The sequence below is a fragment of the Danio rerio genome, chromosome 5 (assembly GCF_049306965.1).
Source record: "Danio rerio strain Tuebingen ecotype United States chromosome 5, GRCz12tu, whole genome shotgun sequence".
Classification (NCBI taxonomy): domain Eukaryota; kingdom Metazoa; phylum Chordata; class Actinopteri; order Cypriniformes; family Danionidae; genus Danio; species Danio rerio.
This window is the reverse complement of record NC_133180.1, coordinates 19,973,217-19,993,722: the sequence shown is the minus strand read 5'-3', so window position 1 is coordinate 19,993,722 and position 20,506 is coordinate 19,973,217. Positions and strand designations below refer to the sequence as shown.

General features: G+C 33.6%; 1 protein-coding gene across 2 annotated transcripts in view; it reads right to left on the bottom strand.

Annotated features, from left to right (window-relative positions):
* atp8b5a (ATPase phospholipid transporting 8B5a) overlaps nt 1–20,506 on the bottom strand; it is a 56,404-nt gene that overhangs the window by 33,622 nt on the left and 2,276 nt on the right. For both annotated transcript variants that reach the window (XR_012406786.1, XM_021476431.3), the window contains exons 2-5: nt 5,831–5,911; nt 5,519–5,577; nt 2,593–2,706; nt 1,972–2,070 (exon numbers count right to left, since the gene is read on the bottom strand). Coding sequence is in view for 1 of the 2 variants with exons in the window: in XM_021476431.3 (XP_021332106.1) it covers nt 1,972–2,070; nt 2,593–2,706; nt 5,519–5,577; nt 5,831–5,873 (315 nt within the window). In the remaining variant the exon portion in view is untranslated. The remainder of the gene's footprint in view (nt 1–1,971; nt 2,071–2,592; nt 2,707–5,518; nt 5,578–5,830; nt 5,912–20,506) is intronic.

Here is a 20,506-nt window from a genome sequence, read left to right as displayed (position 1 = left end):
GAAAATCTGACTAAATGGTGTGTTGTGTTTTCTGCATACTACCAAACTTTATCTTAATTTTATGTTGCATTGATTGAGACTGAAGCCAAAAAAATTGACAAGATCTATATTAATTAAGTCTGTGCTACCAACATATTAGCATGAATTTGTCATTCATGCTGATCAATCACTCACATTAATGCATCGCACTCGGACTTTAACTCTAAAGGGGGTTGCACACCAGATGCACCGCTCTGCAAAGCACTGCGTCACGGCAAGCAGCGTCATGAATTTTTGAATTCTAAACATAGATTTTTATCAGTGTATGCACACCTGCGTCGCAAGTCAGCGGCTGTCTGGAGTGCCCAGCCCCAACTCAGAACACGGTTCATATTTCTGCCGCACCACAGAGCGCCATCTGAAAAGTTTATTTTAAATAACATGCAAATGTGCGCGTCTGGTAAGTGATACTTTCAACTGTCATGTGTTCTCTATGTGGTGGCGCCGAGTGGCGCATCCGGTGTGTGATTGCTTTAGGAAGTTGTATTTTAGACTATTTAACCCATACATTTTTATCTCTATTTTTATTTTCTTGGGCGACGTGGTGGCGCAGTAGGTAGTGCTGTCAACTCACAGCAAAAAGGTCGCTGGTTCGAGCCTCAGCTGGGTCAGTTGACGTTTCTGTGTGGAGTTTGCATGTTCTCCCCTAGCTTGCATGGGTTTCCTCCAGGTGCTCCGGTTTCCCCCACAGTCCAAAGACATGCGGTACAGGTAAATTGGGTAGGCTTTGTGAATTGTTCATAGTGTATGAGTGTGAATATGTGTGTATGGATGTTTCCCAGAGATGGGTTGCAGCCGGAAGGGCATCCGCTGCATAAAACCTATGCTGGATAACTTGACGGTACATTCCCCTGTGGCAACCCCAGATTATTAAAGGGACTAAGCTGAAAATAAAATGAATAAATGAATATTCTTTACTTTTCCCAAGTTTGGGTCATAATATAAAATATTGGGGGCTCGTCCGGGATTTACATGATCATTTATTCATTCGTCCAAAGTTGGCCCATTGTAACCATTGATTTGATCCACAATCCCCTCTAAAAAATACAGTGAGAATGATAGAGGGAGTGGAAAAGAATGTAAATTTAAAATGTAAACAATGTCACTCAATGGATAGAGAACTATGCAGAAGACATCAAATTAAGTTAAGTCCAATCTGAGATTGCTTTTACTGTAATAAGTTTATTATAAAATGTAAACAATATACTGTATTAGTTAATATAAAGCATTGTTTTCTAGTTATTTTTAAAATGCTATTAAACAAATAAGGAAATTACCCATGGCAGCTATACTGTATTTACCTTCGGCCCTCTAGCCTCAATCAAGTTTGGCTTTTGGCCCTTCATAAGAAATGTTTGGGCATCCCTGATTTAAACTACTTATAAATGAGGATAAATGAAGCACTTCAAATCACCATAGAGCAGCAATAATATATAAATTTAAACCTTGGATCTCTCCGACATTTCTTTTTCTGAATTGCACTTTTTGGTCACGGCAAAATAAGAAATGGAAAACAAGAACAAAAATAAAAAGTTTCAAAACACCAGACCACAGGAAAACAAGAGTCAGCTTAATTTGACAAAGAGTAAAGGTCAGATGACAAAAGATAAGGAAAAGGACTAGAGGTCCAACCCTGTAATACCAATATAGTGGTTTATACTTCTCACCAGATGCAACATGATAGTTATAAGAACACGGTAATTAAAGTGGTTATAGATATGTATGGATAAATGTAGTCCTGCTTCAAACACATAGCTTTTATTTGATTTTTATCATGCAGTCTTAGCTGTTTTAAACTATAGCAAACCAACAGGATTAAGAGCTTCTAGGAATAGCTGTTGAATCAGAGTCAAATATTGCTAACTGCAATCTGCATGGAAAAAACACACAAACAAAGAGGAGTTTGTTGCAGAGTCACGTGTGTGTACTTACAATATCATCAATGGCATCTTTGGCTGCAGTCACCGATAATACTAACACTAGCGGGACGACAGTGGTGAACCAAGACAGAGAAGAAATAGCAGGAATAACCTACAACACACAAACAAAACGTGTACCTTGAATGTGTAAGCGTTATTATTACATGAACAAATGCAAATACCATAAACATATTGTTAGGTAGAGTAAATCACATTGTGAATTAAAGATTTCATGACTGCATTAGTCTCTTTGAGCACCAAATCCTTATTAATAGATTTTCTATCCATTTTTAAATGCTGCTGATCTCCCTATTCCTTTATACTGTGTCTGATAGCTGCATTGCATGACTGTAAATAGTATGAGACAAAATGTCAACTGACCTACCGCTGGTGTGAGCTAATAAAGTCATGAGACAGTCATTATTGCATAAGAATTTAGTAATTTGGTGAGGCGCGCAGGCTTATTACAGGAAGTCAGGGTCATGTTTCGATCACATTGCATATGTGCATGACTAAAGTAAAATATATAAATGAAAAAATCATTAAATAATCTACTTCCTTTCACAGAAGTCCAAATCACTATGATATGAGTAAATGAACTGACTGATGATATGAATAGGAGTATGTTACTCACCTGCAGAATGAGCAGGAAGAGGAAATAAGCATTGGCGATCCTCTGGAACTGCTCAAACAAGTTGAGAGGCAGAAAAGAGAAGGGGTTGTATTTGGAGGTCTTGATGCAATTGGTCTACAAGAAGAAAAGAGGAATGAAAGATGCTGTATTGTGCAGATGTGAACCCATAGATATTTACATTAGATGTCGCCTATTGGTGTCTATTGGAAGGATGTGCCAATAAAGCTGCCATTTTAGTACAGGGTAGCACTCCTTTGAAATGAATGTGGGACAAAGATGCAGTGGAGGACTGGCCATCCATAGCCACAGATATATGCATGTATATCTATGATTAGGAATTTTCCCGGTGGTCAGTATGCAAATATTTTTTTAATTAAAAAATATATAATTTTACACCACTGAACATCTATTTACATCCTGTAAGACACCCCCTCTCTTGCTTTCACTTCTCATTCTAACAGGGGGAGTGATTCATTTGTGAATGAACCTCCGTTATGAACGACTCGTTCTCTTAGTTGACAATAATACAAGTTTCTAGGTCCGCAGCGTCTTGTTGTCATATTTCATTTACATTGTTTGCTGATTTTATTCAACCAAACAAGCATAAGCCTAGTATTTAATGTGAGTTGGTGCTACTTTCCTTATGATCCGTGCACTAAGTGCCTGAATTATCATCAATACTTGTTGAGCACAAAAGTTTACAACATATAAAAACGTAAACACGAAATCTTCCCTATGAAATGTTCTGCCTTTGTGCTTTGTATTTTTTTGTTTGCTCGTTACTACACCCGTGGACACTGCTAAAATCCAGCATCTTCACATTGGCTTTAGTCTTGACTAGTGCGGTTTAATGACTTTTGTAATGTGTTCTTACTTAATGTAAGTACTTACTTTTTATTTTTTGCAGTGTAGTGTATTTTCTTTGTAATGTAATGTAATGTAATGTAAACTTTTATGCTGGGAGCACTGTACAAATGTGGTTGCACTATTGACTCATGATGTGAACCTTTGTGTGTGACACCCATTACAAGCCTTTCAGTCTCTGCTAATGAGCTGATGATCTGAATCTAGTGTGTTTGGATAAGAAGACAAGAAAATGTACAGGGATGGTGGTCCTCCTGGAACATTAAAAAAAAAAAAATCTGGAAGATTAAAAGTCACATTTGTATCTCCTTCAAAGAAAAAGGAAAGAAAATGACTGCAATCTGTTGAAACTACATAGTGCATATAATGTGATCATGCCAAATTAAATCCTTTATCACCAAACAAAAAAGTGCATTTTTGTAGATGTGAAATAGGGCTGCACAATATGTCATTCCAGCATTGGCATCGCTATGTGCACATCTGCAAGTCTCACATCGAAGGATTTATAGGATTATAGTTTACGAGGCACAACAGCTCAGAACACAAATGGTTTGTGGAGTCGTTGTGAAATGTGACCAAATTTGACTATATGCATGTGTTTTTAAGGCATGTGACTGTGTAAACAATTCAAGTGAGTTTGAACAATACAGGTCTTCACTAGGGAAACACTGAAATGAAAATTCTTGGCTAAAACTGAAACTACTTTGTTATAATTGTCTATTATTTTATTAAATAATTTCACTATGCTTTTTAAATTTAAATTTGTGGATCAAATTATACTGATTAAGAAAAAACATTAGCCAATAAAATAACTATATTAATATCTATCATCTAATACTATACATTTTATTCACTGTTCATAAGTTAAAAGGCATCATTTTACCAACTTTGTGCAACACTATTCCAAGCAAGAAGAGTATATTACATTGACATTAAATGTGCTGTTGGCACTATTTGAGCGAACCTTGCTTTCATGTGAACATGTGCGGTTCATGCATAGATAAGTAGCCTATATGGATACATGAACAGAATATCCAGCTATTTTGATCTTTATATTTGAACCCGTGGTGCCTGTGCAAGCTAGTCACTCTTGTGCCTTTGGTGGTGTGACAACAAACTGCCTTTGCATGACACAAGCCATTGAAATGAAAGGGTTTCAGTGCTGTGTAGTGCTTTCTGTGTCCAATGTGAAAGTTGCTTTAAAGCAACTATGGCTGAAGGGAGAGTGAAATCAGTGCACTGAACACTGTTAGGCATTGTGCTGCAACATTACCTTTTTTTGGGCTCATATTGTTTGTTTAAAAAATGAAGATCACTAGTCTTTAAGTTTCATTATTAAATTTCTGAACCTAAATACTCTCAGAAAAACTGTTTATTGAATCTTTGTTCTATTGTATTTTATTTATGCTTGTGATTTTTTTATTTATTTAGGGTTTCCTTTGTAAATTACTCTAAAGTCAAATTCACTGACTTTTCCCAGACTTTCACTGACTAAAAAGCTGAATTTCTGTATGACCTATAAAAAACAGAAAAACAAACAGCTTTTGTGTTCAGCACTGAGCAGACAAACAGTATTTTAACAGGTATAGCCTACTGACTACATTTGATTTACAGTAAGTGATTGTCAGTTGAAAAGTGCTAAAGAAATAAAATGACACTGAAAAATAGCCTAACCATAACAATAGGCAAATCATGTAAAACAATGCAGTTCAAAAATAATAATATAGAAAAATGTATTTGTTTTAAATTTAAAATAGATGAGACATGACAAATTAAAAGTCCCTGACTTTCAATGTCTGAAATATAGATTTTGGATTGCATGATATTTCTGAAATTCTCTGACTCGTGGAAACCCTGTATATTTTATGCAGATGAACTCTCCTACAGTATATAATCATAATTTAATCTAAAAACTAAAATATTATGAATTCTTTCCAAATGGTGAAAATGTGTTCATGTCGCAAAATATATATTGCAAAAAAAATAATTATCACAATTGTTTCCAGTGTTGTGTGTGCATGTGTGAGTTAGTGAATTTCTGGCATGTTGATTTCACACTTACTGCATATTTGAAGGATGAATTATATTCTCTGTCGTTTGCTCTGATTTTTCTCTCCACCTCTGGAAACAAAAACACAGAGTAGCTGATTCAGTCACTCTAAAAACATGTAATTTTAATTAAGTAGGTCAGACACTTAACTAAAACCACCTGACAAGCTGATGTGTTTCACAGGATGCTTAAACAGAAAAACCAATACCAAAGTTTCACTGCATACTTCACCAGAACAAAGTAGAATTACAACATCACAAAAAGCTAAAACTTCACATTTGATATGTAAGACTTTGTGTAATAGTCATTTGTGTAATAATTCACCTTTCTCTTTCTTCCTCGCACAGTCTAAGCCAAAGAATGACATGGCTTCCAATCTTCTTTTTCAATGATTAATCATCGTTTCTGTGAAAAGAGAATGAAACATTTATGAGAAATAGAGTGTGTGGTCAATGGTGCTGATGACATTTTCATATAGTAGAAAGCAGCAGGACATCCTGGTTTAGAATTCTAATGAATTCAATGCAACTGTGGCACTCTCACTTATGCAAAGAAACACATTATTACACAACAGATTACTGAGTCAGGAAGATTCATTTAAATGAATTATTTTATTTTGCAAGGATGCAAATGGATTTAAAGAGTCAAGACAAAAAATGATTTAAAAAGTCACAGTTAAGATTGGTGTGATGCTGTTAATCATTCATTATAGCTTTACTTCCTATTTTAAAATCTAAATAAAATATTAGAATAAAATATTTATAAATAGAATAAAAGCAGCTTTTATTTTTTTAAAAACCATTTTAAAGTCAAGGTTTTTTAGCCCATTTAAGCTATTCATTTTTCGATAGTCTACAGAACAAACCATTGTTATACAAAAACCTTCCCAGTTAACCTAATTAACCTAGTTAAGCCTTTAAATGTCACTTTGAGCTGTATAGAAGTGTCTTAGTGACTTAAATGTTTAACAAACAATTTTAATTTTAAAATCTGACAAAATGTTAAACCCCTTTTGAAATGATCAATTTCTCTGGATTTATTATCTAAAAATAATATTTGTTTAACAAAAAAAAGACATATATTTAGTTAAATAATAATTAATTATTATATTTTTTATTAACATTTGATATAATCTCTTCCAAATGTCATATACATATCTTGTCATTTTATTTTGTATATTTTTTTTCTGTGCCACCTATTTTTTTATTTAAAAAAGAAATGTTCTAAGTGACACTATTATTAATTGTCAATTGTAAGAAATGTTACCTGACCTATAAAGAACAAAACAAATATTTCTGTTTTAAACATTTTTTCTCAAACTCATCAAATCAAATAAATCATATTTTTATAATCACTATATAATCACTATAACCAGTTTATTGTTACATAGCTGCATGTGTACTGTGTTGAAAAGCTTAGGTGCTGGCTCCAGACAGTGCAAAATACAACAACATACTCCCAGAAAACAAAACAAAACAATATACAATTGCCATTGTTGATAGTAATACGTAGAATACAATGAATAGGTGTACACATAGTCTGACTGTCGGAGGTAAATTATTGTAAGCAATATTGTTTTAAGTAAGGATGCATAACTATAAATGATAAATCCAGGGAAACTGATAATTATGGTGAAAGTGGTCTTCTATATATGCACACTTACACAACACACATACATTCTAGACTGTGGAAACAGCACTTATGAAAACCCACCCATTGGCCAGAATACCAGAGTGACTTCAGCACAAGAGTTAATTATAGAAAGTGTCTGTGTGTGTTTAAGAGTGTGTGTTTTAAACATACATCACACACACTAGAGCACGGCTGGAAGAGCAGTTTTCCACTGTGGCCACATCACTGGAAAAACACGAAAACCAAGAATAAAGATTTAAGTGGTTTCAAATCAGTACATGATGTACTCAGGATTAATTTGAAGCAATATTTTATCCAAATGTGTTAATTCTGTCACAATTTAAACACCTTCATGTCATTTAAAACTTAACTGACTTTATTTGTGGAGTGTAAAATGATATATTTAACTCAATACCCAAACTTTTTTTACTCCACTCAGCAAAAGCAGACAATGAGTGAAATGACCCCCCCCCCAAAAAAAGCACAATACATGTACAGTATGGCACAATATCTGAAAATATCGTGCTGCCATTCGGTTTCAGAAGTAAAAATTTTTCCATTATTACTTATTACTTATAAAACACAAATAAACCTTTTTCTTTTCTCTTTTAGAATAGGTCTGTTGTGAATTTAGCTTTTTTTTTTTAAGAAAAAAAGGGATATTATACAGTATATAGTAATATAAAAATTTTCAGTTCATTCTGCTGATTAATAAAGGGACACAGCTGAAAAGAAAATAAATAAATGAATGTAATAAAAGTAATAATCTATGGATTAATCTAGATTTGATAAAATCATATTTGTTTTATTTTGTAAATGTCTGATAATATTTCTTAATGTCATTCAGAACATTTCTTCTTTTTATTCAGAAAATGTCGATTGGTCAGATCAACAAATCACGCTTTCACGTGTTATTAAAAATCAAGGTCACTCCACCAAATATTGATTTCTTTAAAATATTGATAATATGTTGTCTAAAAATGAATATAAACACGACCGAAAATGACTGTATTTGGTCACTACAATATGGAAAACCATAGTTCACAGGACTGTGTTCTCTGGACTCCTCTTAAGCCGCGGACTTCAATTCCGATTGCTTGCCGCCGATCTGAGTCATAGACCTTTTTCTTGGCTGCTGCATGAAGGCGCCATATTGACCAGAATCTTCCGGTAGAATGTTTAGAACTTCTGTTCACAGCGTTTACAACGGTTAATTTACGCTCCGAAAATGGGTTTCATAAGTGTTTTGCGTGGATTACAAGTGTTTTTGTGACACACAACTTTGAAAGGTGTGTGGTAAAGCTGTTATAATCTGTCAGATTTGGTTCAAGCGCGAGAGAAAAACGTACTTCTTGTTCACCTGTCTGCCGTCAGAAATACAGTGTGTGTGTGTGTTTCCCCAGCCTGTCAGCTGTTAGCTCACCGGCTTTTCAATGCATGCACACACACACACACACACAAACACACACACACACAAACAAACACAAACACACACACACACACACACACACACACACACACACACACTTGCATGAAAACTCAACAGGTATGTAAGTCATGCAATTTACAAAAATGACCAATAAAAGCCTGTTACACTAACACTCTGCTGCCTGATTTGCATGTTGATTGTAATCGTAATGACGAGGCTTCATTTAAACAGCAGAAGATGCCGTCTGACAAAGAGGGGAAAATGCCTCACAGCAGCTGTTTGTTTTCCATCCTATTGGATCACATTTTTTAAATAATCAGTCCAGGAGCTGGCGCTGAACGACGCATAATGGGTAATTTTGCGTTCTAAGAAAAAGGTCTATAGCTCAGTACCATAAAGTTGACTTGATTTCAACTCTATGCCTACACCGGCGAAGACACATAGCGCCGCTCCTTGCCACTGACTCCCATTGAAATTGAATGAATTCTGGTTACTTTGACGCTCTCACCGCTTTCGGTGTGAACGCACAGTGAGTTTTTACACATTTGATTGGACATAAAAAAATAAATTTGTCCCTCAAATAAACTCAAGAAATGTGTGTTGTTTCAGCTCGTTTTAAATAAGCAGTTTGATCAAAAAAGAAAACATCATTTTTAGAGGGTACACTTTAGAAAATGCTGGGTTCCACACAATCTGTTTGTGTTTGGACATGAAGAAATTAAGTTAACTTATTAGTTTTTACAAATTTAAGTTAAATTTAATATAAAACAATTCAGTTGTCCCAACAAAATCTCAAAAATGTGCTTTTTCAGCTTATTCTAAATAAGTAGTTTAAACAAGCAACAAGAGTTTGTGTGTGTGTGTGTGTGTGTGTGTGTGTGTGTGTGTGTGTGTGTGTGTGTGTGTGTGTGTGTGTGTGTGTGTGTGTGTCTGTGTGTTTGTGTGTCTGTGTGTTTGTGTGTGTGTGTGTGTGTAAGAAAGCTTCTGGAGCATAACAATAATAATAAAGATGAAAATTAATCCTTAATTTCTGGTTCCAGAACTTATTATGAACTATGATCAACATACACACTACGCAATGCAATTTGCAATGGAATGCACAAAAAAGTTCCCCCTGCAAATGTCAGTACCGACTGGGCCAAAAACAAAACAAAAGAAAAACAAGTGCAGTTTGTACTGAGGCAACACCCAACGTGGTGCAAACTTTGTAAAGTGAGTTCATCACAGAAGACACACGGAGTGATTTACAGGAAAGGAGGCAGAATAGCAGAGAAATAACTGGGTCACATAAAAGTGGTTGGAAAATTTGTGTACAGGACTCCATTTAAATTTCAGAAACAAATGAAGGGGTTTCTGAGGGGGTGCAAAATGACAAGGCAAACACCACAATACACGCAGAAACCTCATTTGCAAGTGCAAGTCTGCAAACACCAATCCCACAAAAACACTTGTGACACCAGGCTGGGTCAGGCTGTAAACTCAGCCATATGACATAGACTATAGAATACACAAGACATGGGGAAAAGTGTAACGGTCAATATGGCAAATGAAGCCCTGCCTACTGGTGTAGGAGCTAATCAATGATAGACTGACGTTTCTCTGGGGATAGAAGCTCAGACCAGACATGTGCTTTTACGGCAGTTTATGTGGTCAACAAACACTGAAATCTCAGTAAATACTGGCTTCACAGGCATAAGAAATGAATCCACATGAAGCTTGAAATGTGTACTTTCAAATGAACCAAGTGCACTTGAAATCAAGCGTTTTTTTGGTTTTGTAATACATATGAAACGAACGCAAAGTACAGTCAGTCCTGTCAAATGCATCACATGATAGCAACTCCTGAAATGCCCCACAAACTAAACAAAGAGTTGCTGTCATTTCTGGAGGAGATTCATCATTAAGACCAAGTTGTGGATTTGTTTAGACGAGCAGAGCAATCTGACAAAGCATTATCCAGAGGATGATAATGTGCAACACCGCCAGAAATGAGGTTGGTGTCATGATCTTGTTTCTTTCAAGTGTGCATGTGCATTAGCCTTAGCAACCTGAAAAAAATGCTGATTTGTTTGATTCAAATGTTCAGAAATAAAACTTATGAGACAGATGTTGTTTAATTTTATTAGTGATTCCAAATATGTATTGTAGCCGCAAGTTTGGCAGGCAGTTTTGGAGAATTTGATGTTTCCCAATTCAGATAGAATGCCCAAACAAACTGCAGAGAGTTTCAAAGATGGCCGCCAAGTGAAATGACTTGCTTTAAAGGGACTTTAAAATGACCAATTTACAATAATAATATGCACACAGGGAATTCTAAAATTCACATTAAAGTGTGGAGAAAATATTAACAAACTAAATTAAAAACATAAAGGAGAATTGAGAATAAACAAAGGAACAGAAATAAAGAGGTAAAAGTTTGAAAATGACTAATCACTTTCTTGCTTTTGCTTTTGAATTCAGGTAGTAAACATGATAAAGATTTGCATAAACTATGTACAGTATCTAATAAGTCGATTTTTTAACATAGATAAGATAAAACTAAAAACAAAGCTTAATCAAGCCATTATCTAAAGTTACAAATACAAAACAATGCATTAGTAATGTAGTCATTTCTACAGCGCATAAAGTCTAGGCCTGTCTCGATAGCTTTTTTATGTTGTACGATATATTCCACCAAAATATATTGAGATAAACAATATTATTGTCTTAATAAGGACATTTTATGCCACTAATATAATGCCAGAATGACAATAAAATATAATTACAATGCAGGTACACTCTTCCAAAGAACACATCATCTTTTATTCTTAAAAATGTTTAATTATAATCATTTTAACAAATTAATAATTATTCATTGGAATTAGAATGTGAAAACGCATATCCTAAATATATAATAATAACTGTTAACAAAAAGTGCAAGGTAAAAAGTAATAGAGGTGGCGATATCTGCTACCAGTTCTATGTTCAGTTGTCAGGTACCCACATGAAACTATACTATAGTAATCTATAGTAAATGCTATAGTGTTTTTAACCATACTGACACTGACACCTCCAGTAGAGATAGAGAGGTTGCACAATCAGCTAAAATGTTGCTAGAATTGTTTTTTATGTGTGAGCAATATATAGCGCATCACCACAAATGGTTGAAGTCATGTCCATGTGTTCGATAAGTGGATATATTGATTATTGTGGCAGGCCTAGAAAAGTCAATCAAAATCAGACTAACTTATTTTTAGTTGTATCATTAAAATCAAAAATAAATTTTAAAAAGAGACGATTCATAGCTTTTTATGTAATTGATCAGAATAAATAAATGAATTAAATAATTGATAGTTATTCATATATCAGGGCAGTGGCCGCAGCATCTAGAAAATTCTAAGTCAATACTCTGACCTTCCTCTCTTTTCAGGGAAAAACAATGACTGGCAATTTTACAAACAACACCTAGAGCCTAGAAGTCAAGTGGTCTTCATATATACTTGTAGGTTTTCAAAGAGGCTATTGTGTGCCCTCTTGTTTTCCACCTTTCCGTTTGACAAAAAGCCAACAGAGTTTTGGAGACTTTTTTTTCTAAACTCCTCTCTGGCATGCTTCCGTTTGCTGTGATTAGAAGCACATCCTATTTATGTTTAAAAAGGAAGAGAGATAGTGTATGAAACATATGAGTGAATATAAGAGAGATACACAGGTTTAAAAATTTAGATGCAATCTGCTGTGTCTCAGAATATCGCACATGCTTGTTTTAGGCTGACATGCTCTGCTCACTATTGCTCCACACCACTTTAGATAATCTACAGTGGCCTGAAGGCTATTTTTAAAACTCACTGTAAATGTAGGAAATAGGACATTACAGAAGGAGTGAGAAAGCAAATAAAAGACATTGTTGTGGTTGCTAACACTATTGTCATGTTTTGGGATTCATAAATAAGTAGGTCATACTTTATTTTAAGTCACATTAAGTACTACATACTTTACTAATTAAATCAGAAAATAAGTACAGTGTGCGTATTGTGTTCATATTGTATTGCAGAAGACTTATGGGGTATTACAATGGGATACAGGTAAGGTTAGGAACAGTTTTGATGGTATGGGAAGGTTTAATGGTGGGTTAAAATGTAAAGGATGGTCAACAGTGTAATTATAAATGTAATAACAGAAATTAATTACAGATGTAATTACATGCAAATAATTAAAGTGTAATGTATACACATGTATGTACTGTACATAATAAGTGCATTGTACCAAATGATTATTTTAAATGTACGTACTCAGTAGTTAAAGTGACTTACAGACAGTAAATACAAAGTTATCCAATCTAATTCCAATCACACTGTGCATGTGATTGGTTGCTGTCACCTCAGCGGCCAGTGGGCTTTCTCATAAACATTTAAACACCGGTGTCAATCGCACGAGCGATCTACAGCGCATTTTCAGATAGATCATCTATAACAACATCTAAAACATAAGACTATCTTTTATCCTTATTCATAGCCTGTTATAAGAGAGCATTCAGACATTTTTCTTACACGTTTTCTGCATTTCAACATAAGCAGCGGTTTTCTAAAACCATATTTAGGAGCAACAGATTAAGTTAAAATGTATAATTTAACAGGGTTAGACATGGATGTCATACAGGGCTGTTTAAACATTTGACTCGCTTAACCACTAGTTAACACTAGTTTTTAGCCATTAAACATAGCCTAGGCAAATGTAGAGTAGTATGTTAGTGTTAAGTTGGTCAGCAAGGTAGCCCAGGCACACATAACGTGTACTCACACTATGTACCCTCTGCCCCGATGGCCTGAACTCACATTGCATCCGAACCAGAGCACGCTTACTTTAACGATGATGCGCTGGTCAGTTTAACAGAAGAGAAGCGCGCTCACTTAGCACAGTGGACATTTCTTTAGTTATTTCATTTAAGTGATTTGATATCCAGTGAGACACATTCAAATAATTAGTCGAACAGATCAGTCACTTTTGACGCTCATAAATAATCATTAAAGTCCTCAGTGAGGGGTTTGCATCTTTAATAAACTACGACAGTTTGCGCTCACTGAACAGCAAGAATGATTAATATGATTAAGTACCTTAAAAGTCACGTCTCGTCTTTAGTTTCGGGCTCAGGCTTAAGTAAACCGCTCTCTGGCACACCTCTTCCTCTAACGGACATTAAAATACAGAAATGTACTTAAATTTAAATTTCTGGTACATTTCTGCAATTCAACCTCTGTTATTTTATGTATATTAAGTTTTTTATCTGGCACCCCAGCTGCCGGAAAAAACCGCAAAATTACGGATTTTTTTTTACAGTGTACTCTCCCATAAATACCATAAAACTTATTTACAAAAAAACTTGTCATGGTTCTAGATCTCCTGTTTTGGACTGTGTTTATTGAATGTTTTATGTCTCAGTCAATTAGTGTGGATATGTGCATGATTGTTAACGCAACTGTTTGTTTACACACAGAATCAAGTTTTCATTGGTTTGATTTGTCTTCATGTTCTCCTGCATTGTTGGGGGTTCCATGTCTGTTATGCTTACAGCAGCAGTATGTTACGTTCTCAGACAACATGTCTGTGAATTTACTGGCAGTAGCAAGTCTCTGCACCAATAATCAAAGCAGCAGCGAAGCAGATCTATAACACTTAGAGAGATGTCATGGCAGAAATAAGGCAAAAAATCAAAAGGGTGTTATGGTAAAATATAGATACTTAAACCACTTCATCATTTTAAGTCACTGAATAAAAGCATATGCTACTATAAATGACTAAATTTAAATGTGAAGTGGTTTGCAAGTAGCACATCAAGAGTTTCTTTAGAGTCCTATTAATAATAAGAAAAAAACTCTCCCTCTCTCTCTCTCTCTCTCTCTCAGTTTTTTTACATATACATATATAAACTTAATTTATCATTTCCATCCAGTTGATTTGTGTATTAAAATGTATTAATGTATTAAAACTTACTATACTGTATACAGGATTTGAATAAGGCAACTCAAACTCTGGTGAATTGTTAGGAAAAGAGGGACAACATTGTGATTTGCAACATTTTCATTAATCGCTGACAGATCATACAATAGAAGGAAGTGCCAAACAAGTCAAAGCTTGTACAATGCAGTCTGCAGATACTGTGTGAAAGCTTAAAGACTCGCAAAACAAAATACTGTTGCACAACAAACACTGCAATTGTGTGAACCTAAAAAGACTCCATATGCAATATTAAATGAATCGCTGAATAGTAATCTGCATTCCTGTTTTTCATAAACTTTATACACACACACACACACACACACACACACACACACACACACACACACACACACACACACACACACACACGAACCACAGGATAGATAGAAACATGCAGAGACTTGCAGTCGGCTTCATTCCTGAGTCTGAAGCCGACGGCACATCAGAACTGGGGGAGACAGACTATAAGATATTTTTTCCAAACATTGTTCAAAATATCCTTTTATTCAAAGTTTTAAAATCACTTGAGTGTGAGTAAATGGTGAGGAAATTAACATTTTTGGGCGAAATATCCCTTTAAACTAGTGTTTGTCAAGTTAGTTCTAGATATGTATAACGTGGTAGTTTACACTCCTTTAGAAAAGGTACAGTAGTTACACTAAAATCGACCGTTGTAATATACTACTGCTGTTATTATCAAATTACAAAGATACAGTAAATAGAAACTACTTATTGCTCTTGAATGAATGATATTAGTAGCTTAATAAGAACACATTTCTTACTTGAATGTAGAGATTCTTACGGATCTCATCAGATAGACAGACTACCAGTTGTGGGCGAGGCTTGTGTTGTCACTGTGCTTGTTCAGAGTTTTTGGAGTTTATATAAGAAAGATACATACATATTGCTATAATATACTATAATATAAAGCTATCAGGACAGATTAATTACAACTGCTTTAAATAAATGAATGAATGCATTTGATTGACAGCATCAACTTAAACAGAAAATGTATAATAATAATAATAATAATAATAATTATTATTATTATTATTAATATTATTATTATTATTATTATTATTATTATTATTATTATTATTATTATTATTATTATTAGAAGCAGTGTTGGGTAAGTTACTTCAAAAAAGTAATACTCATTGCATAGTTAAACATTATTTAAAATATTTATATAATTATATAAAATATATAATTAAATATTCAGATGCACAATATATATTGTCAGTTCATCATTTCAATTCATCAACTTGATAAATGTACTCTTTAGTTGAAAATGGAATTACTCTGCAAAATATATTTCAAATAACAAAAATACAATTACTCTGCTGGTCTGAACTGGTTTATACAGATCTGTTGAATTTATTTACTGTATTTAAAGCAAGTTCATTATAAGTACACTGCAAAAAAAAAATTTTCTTACTTCTTACTATTCCACATATAAAACTTTATTGCTTAGTTTTGCTACATGGTTTACATTTATATATATATATATATATATATATATATATATATATATATATATATATATATATATATATATATATATATATATATATATATATAAATGTAAACCATGTAGCAAAACTAAGCAATAAAGCAAAACATTTTGCCTTGTTTTAAGTAGTAATACGCTAAAATTAAGTGAGCCAGCAAAATAAATGTATGTCAAAAGGCAAAACAAGGTTGCTTTGCTTACCCCACTGGCAGATTATTATTTCTTGTTTTAAAGAAAAAACTTAATTTAGTTAATTATTTCCTAAAATTAAAAACAGTTTTTTGCTTGTCTAGAAAATGCTTCTAATTTAAGACATTTGGACAAGAAACAACACAAAAAAATAGTAAAATTGTAATCCTTTTTCTCTGAAAAAGTAATTTAATTACAGTAACTTGTTACTTTGTAAAGCAGAACAGTGACTCACTGGTTAGCACTGTCACCTCACAGCAAGAAGGTCACTGGCTCAAGTCCAGGCTGGGCCAGTTGGCATTTCTGTGTGGAGTTTGCATGTTCTCTCTGTGTTGGCTTGGGTTTCCTCCGGGTGCTCCGGTTTCCCCCACAGTCCAAAGACATGCGCTAAGTGAATTGAATAGACTAAATTGGCTATAGTTTATAAGTGTGTGAGGGAGTGCGAGAGTGTTGTGGCTGGAAGGGCATCCACTGCGTAAAACATATGCTGAAATAGTTGGCGGTTCATTTCACTGTGGCAACTCCTGCTAAATAAGGGACTAAGCCGAGGGAAAATGAATAAATGAATGAATGAATGAATGTTACTTTGTAAATAATTACACAGGCAACACTGATTATTAGCTAATTATACAAATACAAAAATTGTATGTAAAACTAATAAAATGTCTGGTGATCAAACAAACAGAATCACCAGACTGAATCTATTTATTGTAATTCTACACACAGGAAAGAGTAAAGAACAGCTTATGAAGAGCTTGAAAACAGCTGAACTTCTGTCAGAGTAACGGTGAGATCTAATTTATCCAATTTAGTTCCATTAGTAACTCCTCAACCATGCTAGATATGCCTGCTAAATGTTCAAATCTAAATAAAATGTGACCTGAACACAAATATTTGGGCTTATCAGACGATGTTTCTTTGAAAACAGTTTTACCTTTTAGGTGGGCAAACATTATGTCAAGAGCTAGATTAAAACAGCTCTGGAACATTAGTTTTCTTTTAGTTAAGCTTTAAATTTAATCAGTGTTTACCGAAGTGTCCCTCAGACATGTAAACCATGCAGAGCTCATCTGGAGGCCTGAAACTTCTCTTTAACTTTGCATCAGGTCCACAGAGACATATTTCCCAGTAGTTTACATATTAAAGTGAAGGCATGTTGTTTTTAACTGAGGCTTTCCAAGCAGGAAACCTCAATAAACACAAGCACTCATCCAGCACTAATGCACCAGGACAGTAAAGGAACCTCTAGTTATAGATTAAAGGCCAACCATATCATCTGACCCTCTACTAAACTCTGTGTAGTGAACTGAATGCTGCACAATGAGAAGTGTGCCACTGTTGCAGTGGGATTTCATCATTTCCTCAGGCTTTCTTAAAGGGGTGTGCAGGAAACATGATGAGTTTGTCAGAGAAAAGCAAATGGGAAATACCCTACGGTGGGCAACTGAAAGTTTAAGAGCAATGCTCAGGGTTAAAGATTAGGGCTATGGTTGTTGTCAAGTTTACCAAGCTGTTGCTTGGCATTAATGGCTACAATGTCACCAAAATAAAAAAGTCAAATAAAGTAAAACATTTTAAAATAAAAATCAGACAGATTCATTCAGCTTTCCAATTTTTATTCAAAATAAAAAAATGAGAAGTTACATATGCCCCTCTGTATTTATTTATTTTTATTTTTTCAAATCAAGTTTGAAAACTTACCTTTTTGATTTGGCATTTTATCAGTGAAAATGTATTAATTTAGCTATAATTTTATATCTGTTTCTTTTTGATTTGTATTGTGCAGCAGGTATATACTGTACATAAAATTGACATTTTAGCAGCCACATATGTCAGTGTCAATGTCAATAAAGGAAGGAAATGGTAAAGTAATTATTTAAATATGAATAAATATCACAATTTTATTTTATGGAATTTAATTACATTACTAACAAAATAAAATATAAAATTTATATAAATTGAAAAAACTATAAATATTTAACAAAACATTTATTAATATTTTAGTATCATTACATATTATTTAATGTATTTCAAATGAATACAATTAATATTAAACATGCGAGTATATATATATATATATATATATATATATATATATATATATATATATATATATATATATATAGCATATACTGTATAGGTATATAATTTGTATCCATTTCTCAGTGAATATGGGTAATATATATTGGTGCATTTGAACAAATCAAATTTATCAAACTGATATATTTATTAAAATAATATTTTTGTTACAGAACATCTTTAGAAATGGAAAGATAATACATTAAAATCCATGCAAATATTGCAAAAAAACACAACCTACACTTTAAAAAAAATTGTATATATTGCTTTTTTTTTTTTTTTTTTAAATATTTTCCTCTAACATATACTTTTATGCTACAAATTCTTGAACCTTTATTGTAAGTCATTTGGTTATATATATATATATATATATATATATATATATATATATATATATATATATATATATATATATATATATATATATATATATTCAGGATGCTGCTAAGATGTTCTGAGTACTTTTTCCAAGGACTTTCTGAATTGCTTTATAAAGTTCAGAAGGTTTCTTTGATTTTCATCTCACTCTATACTGCTCAGTCCTCTCTTTCAAACCATGTCTAAGGGGATTTTTTCCAACCGCCATATGTTTTATCATCCACTGGACCGAAAAGTATTAGATGACTAAGAAAACCCACAACACACCAATTCCTAACAAGCTGCACAATTTGAGATATCCGAGTTAAATCTTAATGACTCACTGAATCATTATTACTGACATTTTTTAAAAAGATTTTCAATTATTATTACCTCCTCACATTCAGCAATTAACACATTTTCAGATCCTCAAACTTGTTACTTTGTTTCTTGTCAATTCTGTATTTTAGGAGACAAATGTAGGAGAACAATCTCTAGAGCTGTGCAAGTTCTCAACCACAACAAAAACTGATAGTAATGTCTGATAGTTATCGAACCAAGTGTAAGGTTTCGCTGTCATCATAGCGCAATAGAATTTAAGGAACCCAGACCTCATCCGGTCGATCTATTACTGAAATCTCCAAATGGGAGTAAAAAACAGAACAGCTAAAGCAACTCGCCTAACAACTCAAAAGCAAATCAAAAATGCAATTTAACTTAAAAATTCAACATCTATGTCAACAATTTTCATTAAATCAAATTCCACAAACGTCTAGTACTGTGAAGGCATTAAAGCGGTAAATCACAACTAAATGGAAAATCTATAAGACAAGAGCAGATGAATAATTGAGTCCATCTTTACAACGGCGCTCAGGTATAGCAAAAGAGGAGGCTTCTCAGTTTACCAGATAAAGGCATGTCGTTTCTAATGAGCGTTTAATTATTAACCCATTAACAATGACAAGCTATCTCTGAGAGAATCATATCTGATCAGACAGAGGCTGCTGTGTGTCGTCACTGCATTATTAACTTGCTGCATTTAGAGGAGCTCAGGGTCATGCTGCAGTCACTGATAGACACAATAAAGAAATGGAGACCATCACAAACTTCTGAACTTGAGGAGACACACATTTCAGAATCCACTACAACTGAAAAGAGGTAAATATGTTCTAATAGTCAACATGTAAAAAAATATGATTCTACATACTCACTGTTTTTTTGATGGCGCACTCTAGACTTTTCGCCGTAACTCTTTACTTGAAAGGGTGTAATAAGACAGTCATGACACTTTTAAAATCATGACTTGACAAGTCATTAAAGTGTTTGAGATCTGATGCATGATTATGGCAACTGTTATTAAGTGTCATTCGCTCAGTTATGACATTTTAGATACAAATATTACATTCTTTGAGATGTCTTTGTTATTGACAACTTGACATAAACCAAGACCTTACGACCTGTCTGACTTTATAACAGTTTAATATTACCAAGACAAGAAAACCTGTTAGAGTCTTTGTAATGACAACTTGGCATAACCAAGACAGCAAAACTTGTCATAAATCTGTCATAAACATGATTGTCCATTATTATGTCATGAATATGTGACTACTTTCAGTGGAACAAAATTAATTTGTCATTTAAATTTTCTTATTAAAACTGTCAATACACAAACATTAAAGAATTTTATAACAGCGTTATTAATATTTAATAACATTTAATATAATTAAATGACAAATTGTCCATGTGTACAGCTGTAGTTTAGGTCAAGAAAAGTATTGACGCCTGTTTTTATTGTCATCAATATCATCAAATCATCATTTTGTCATCA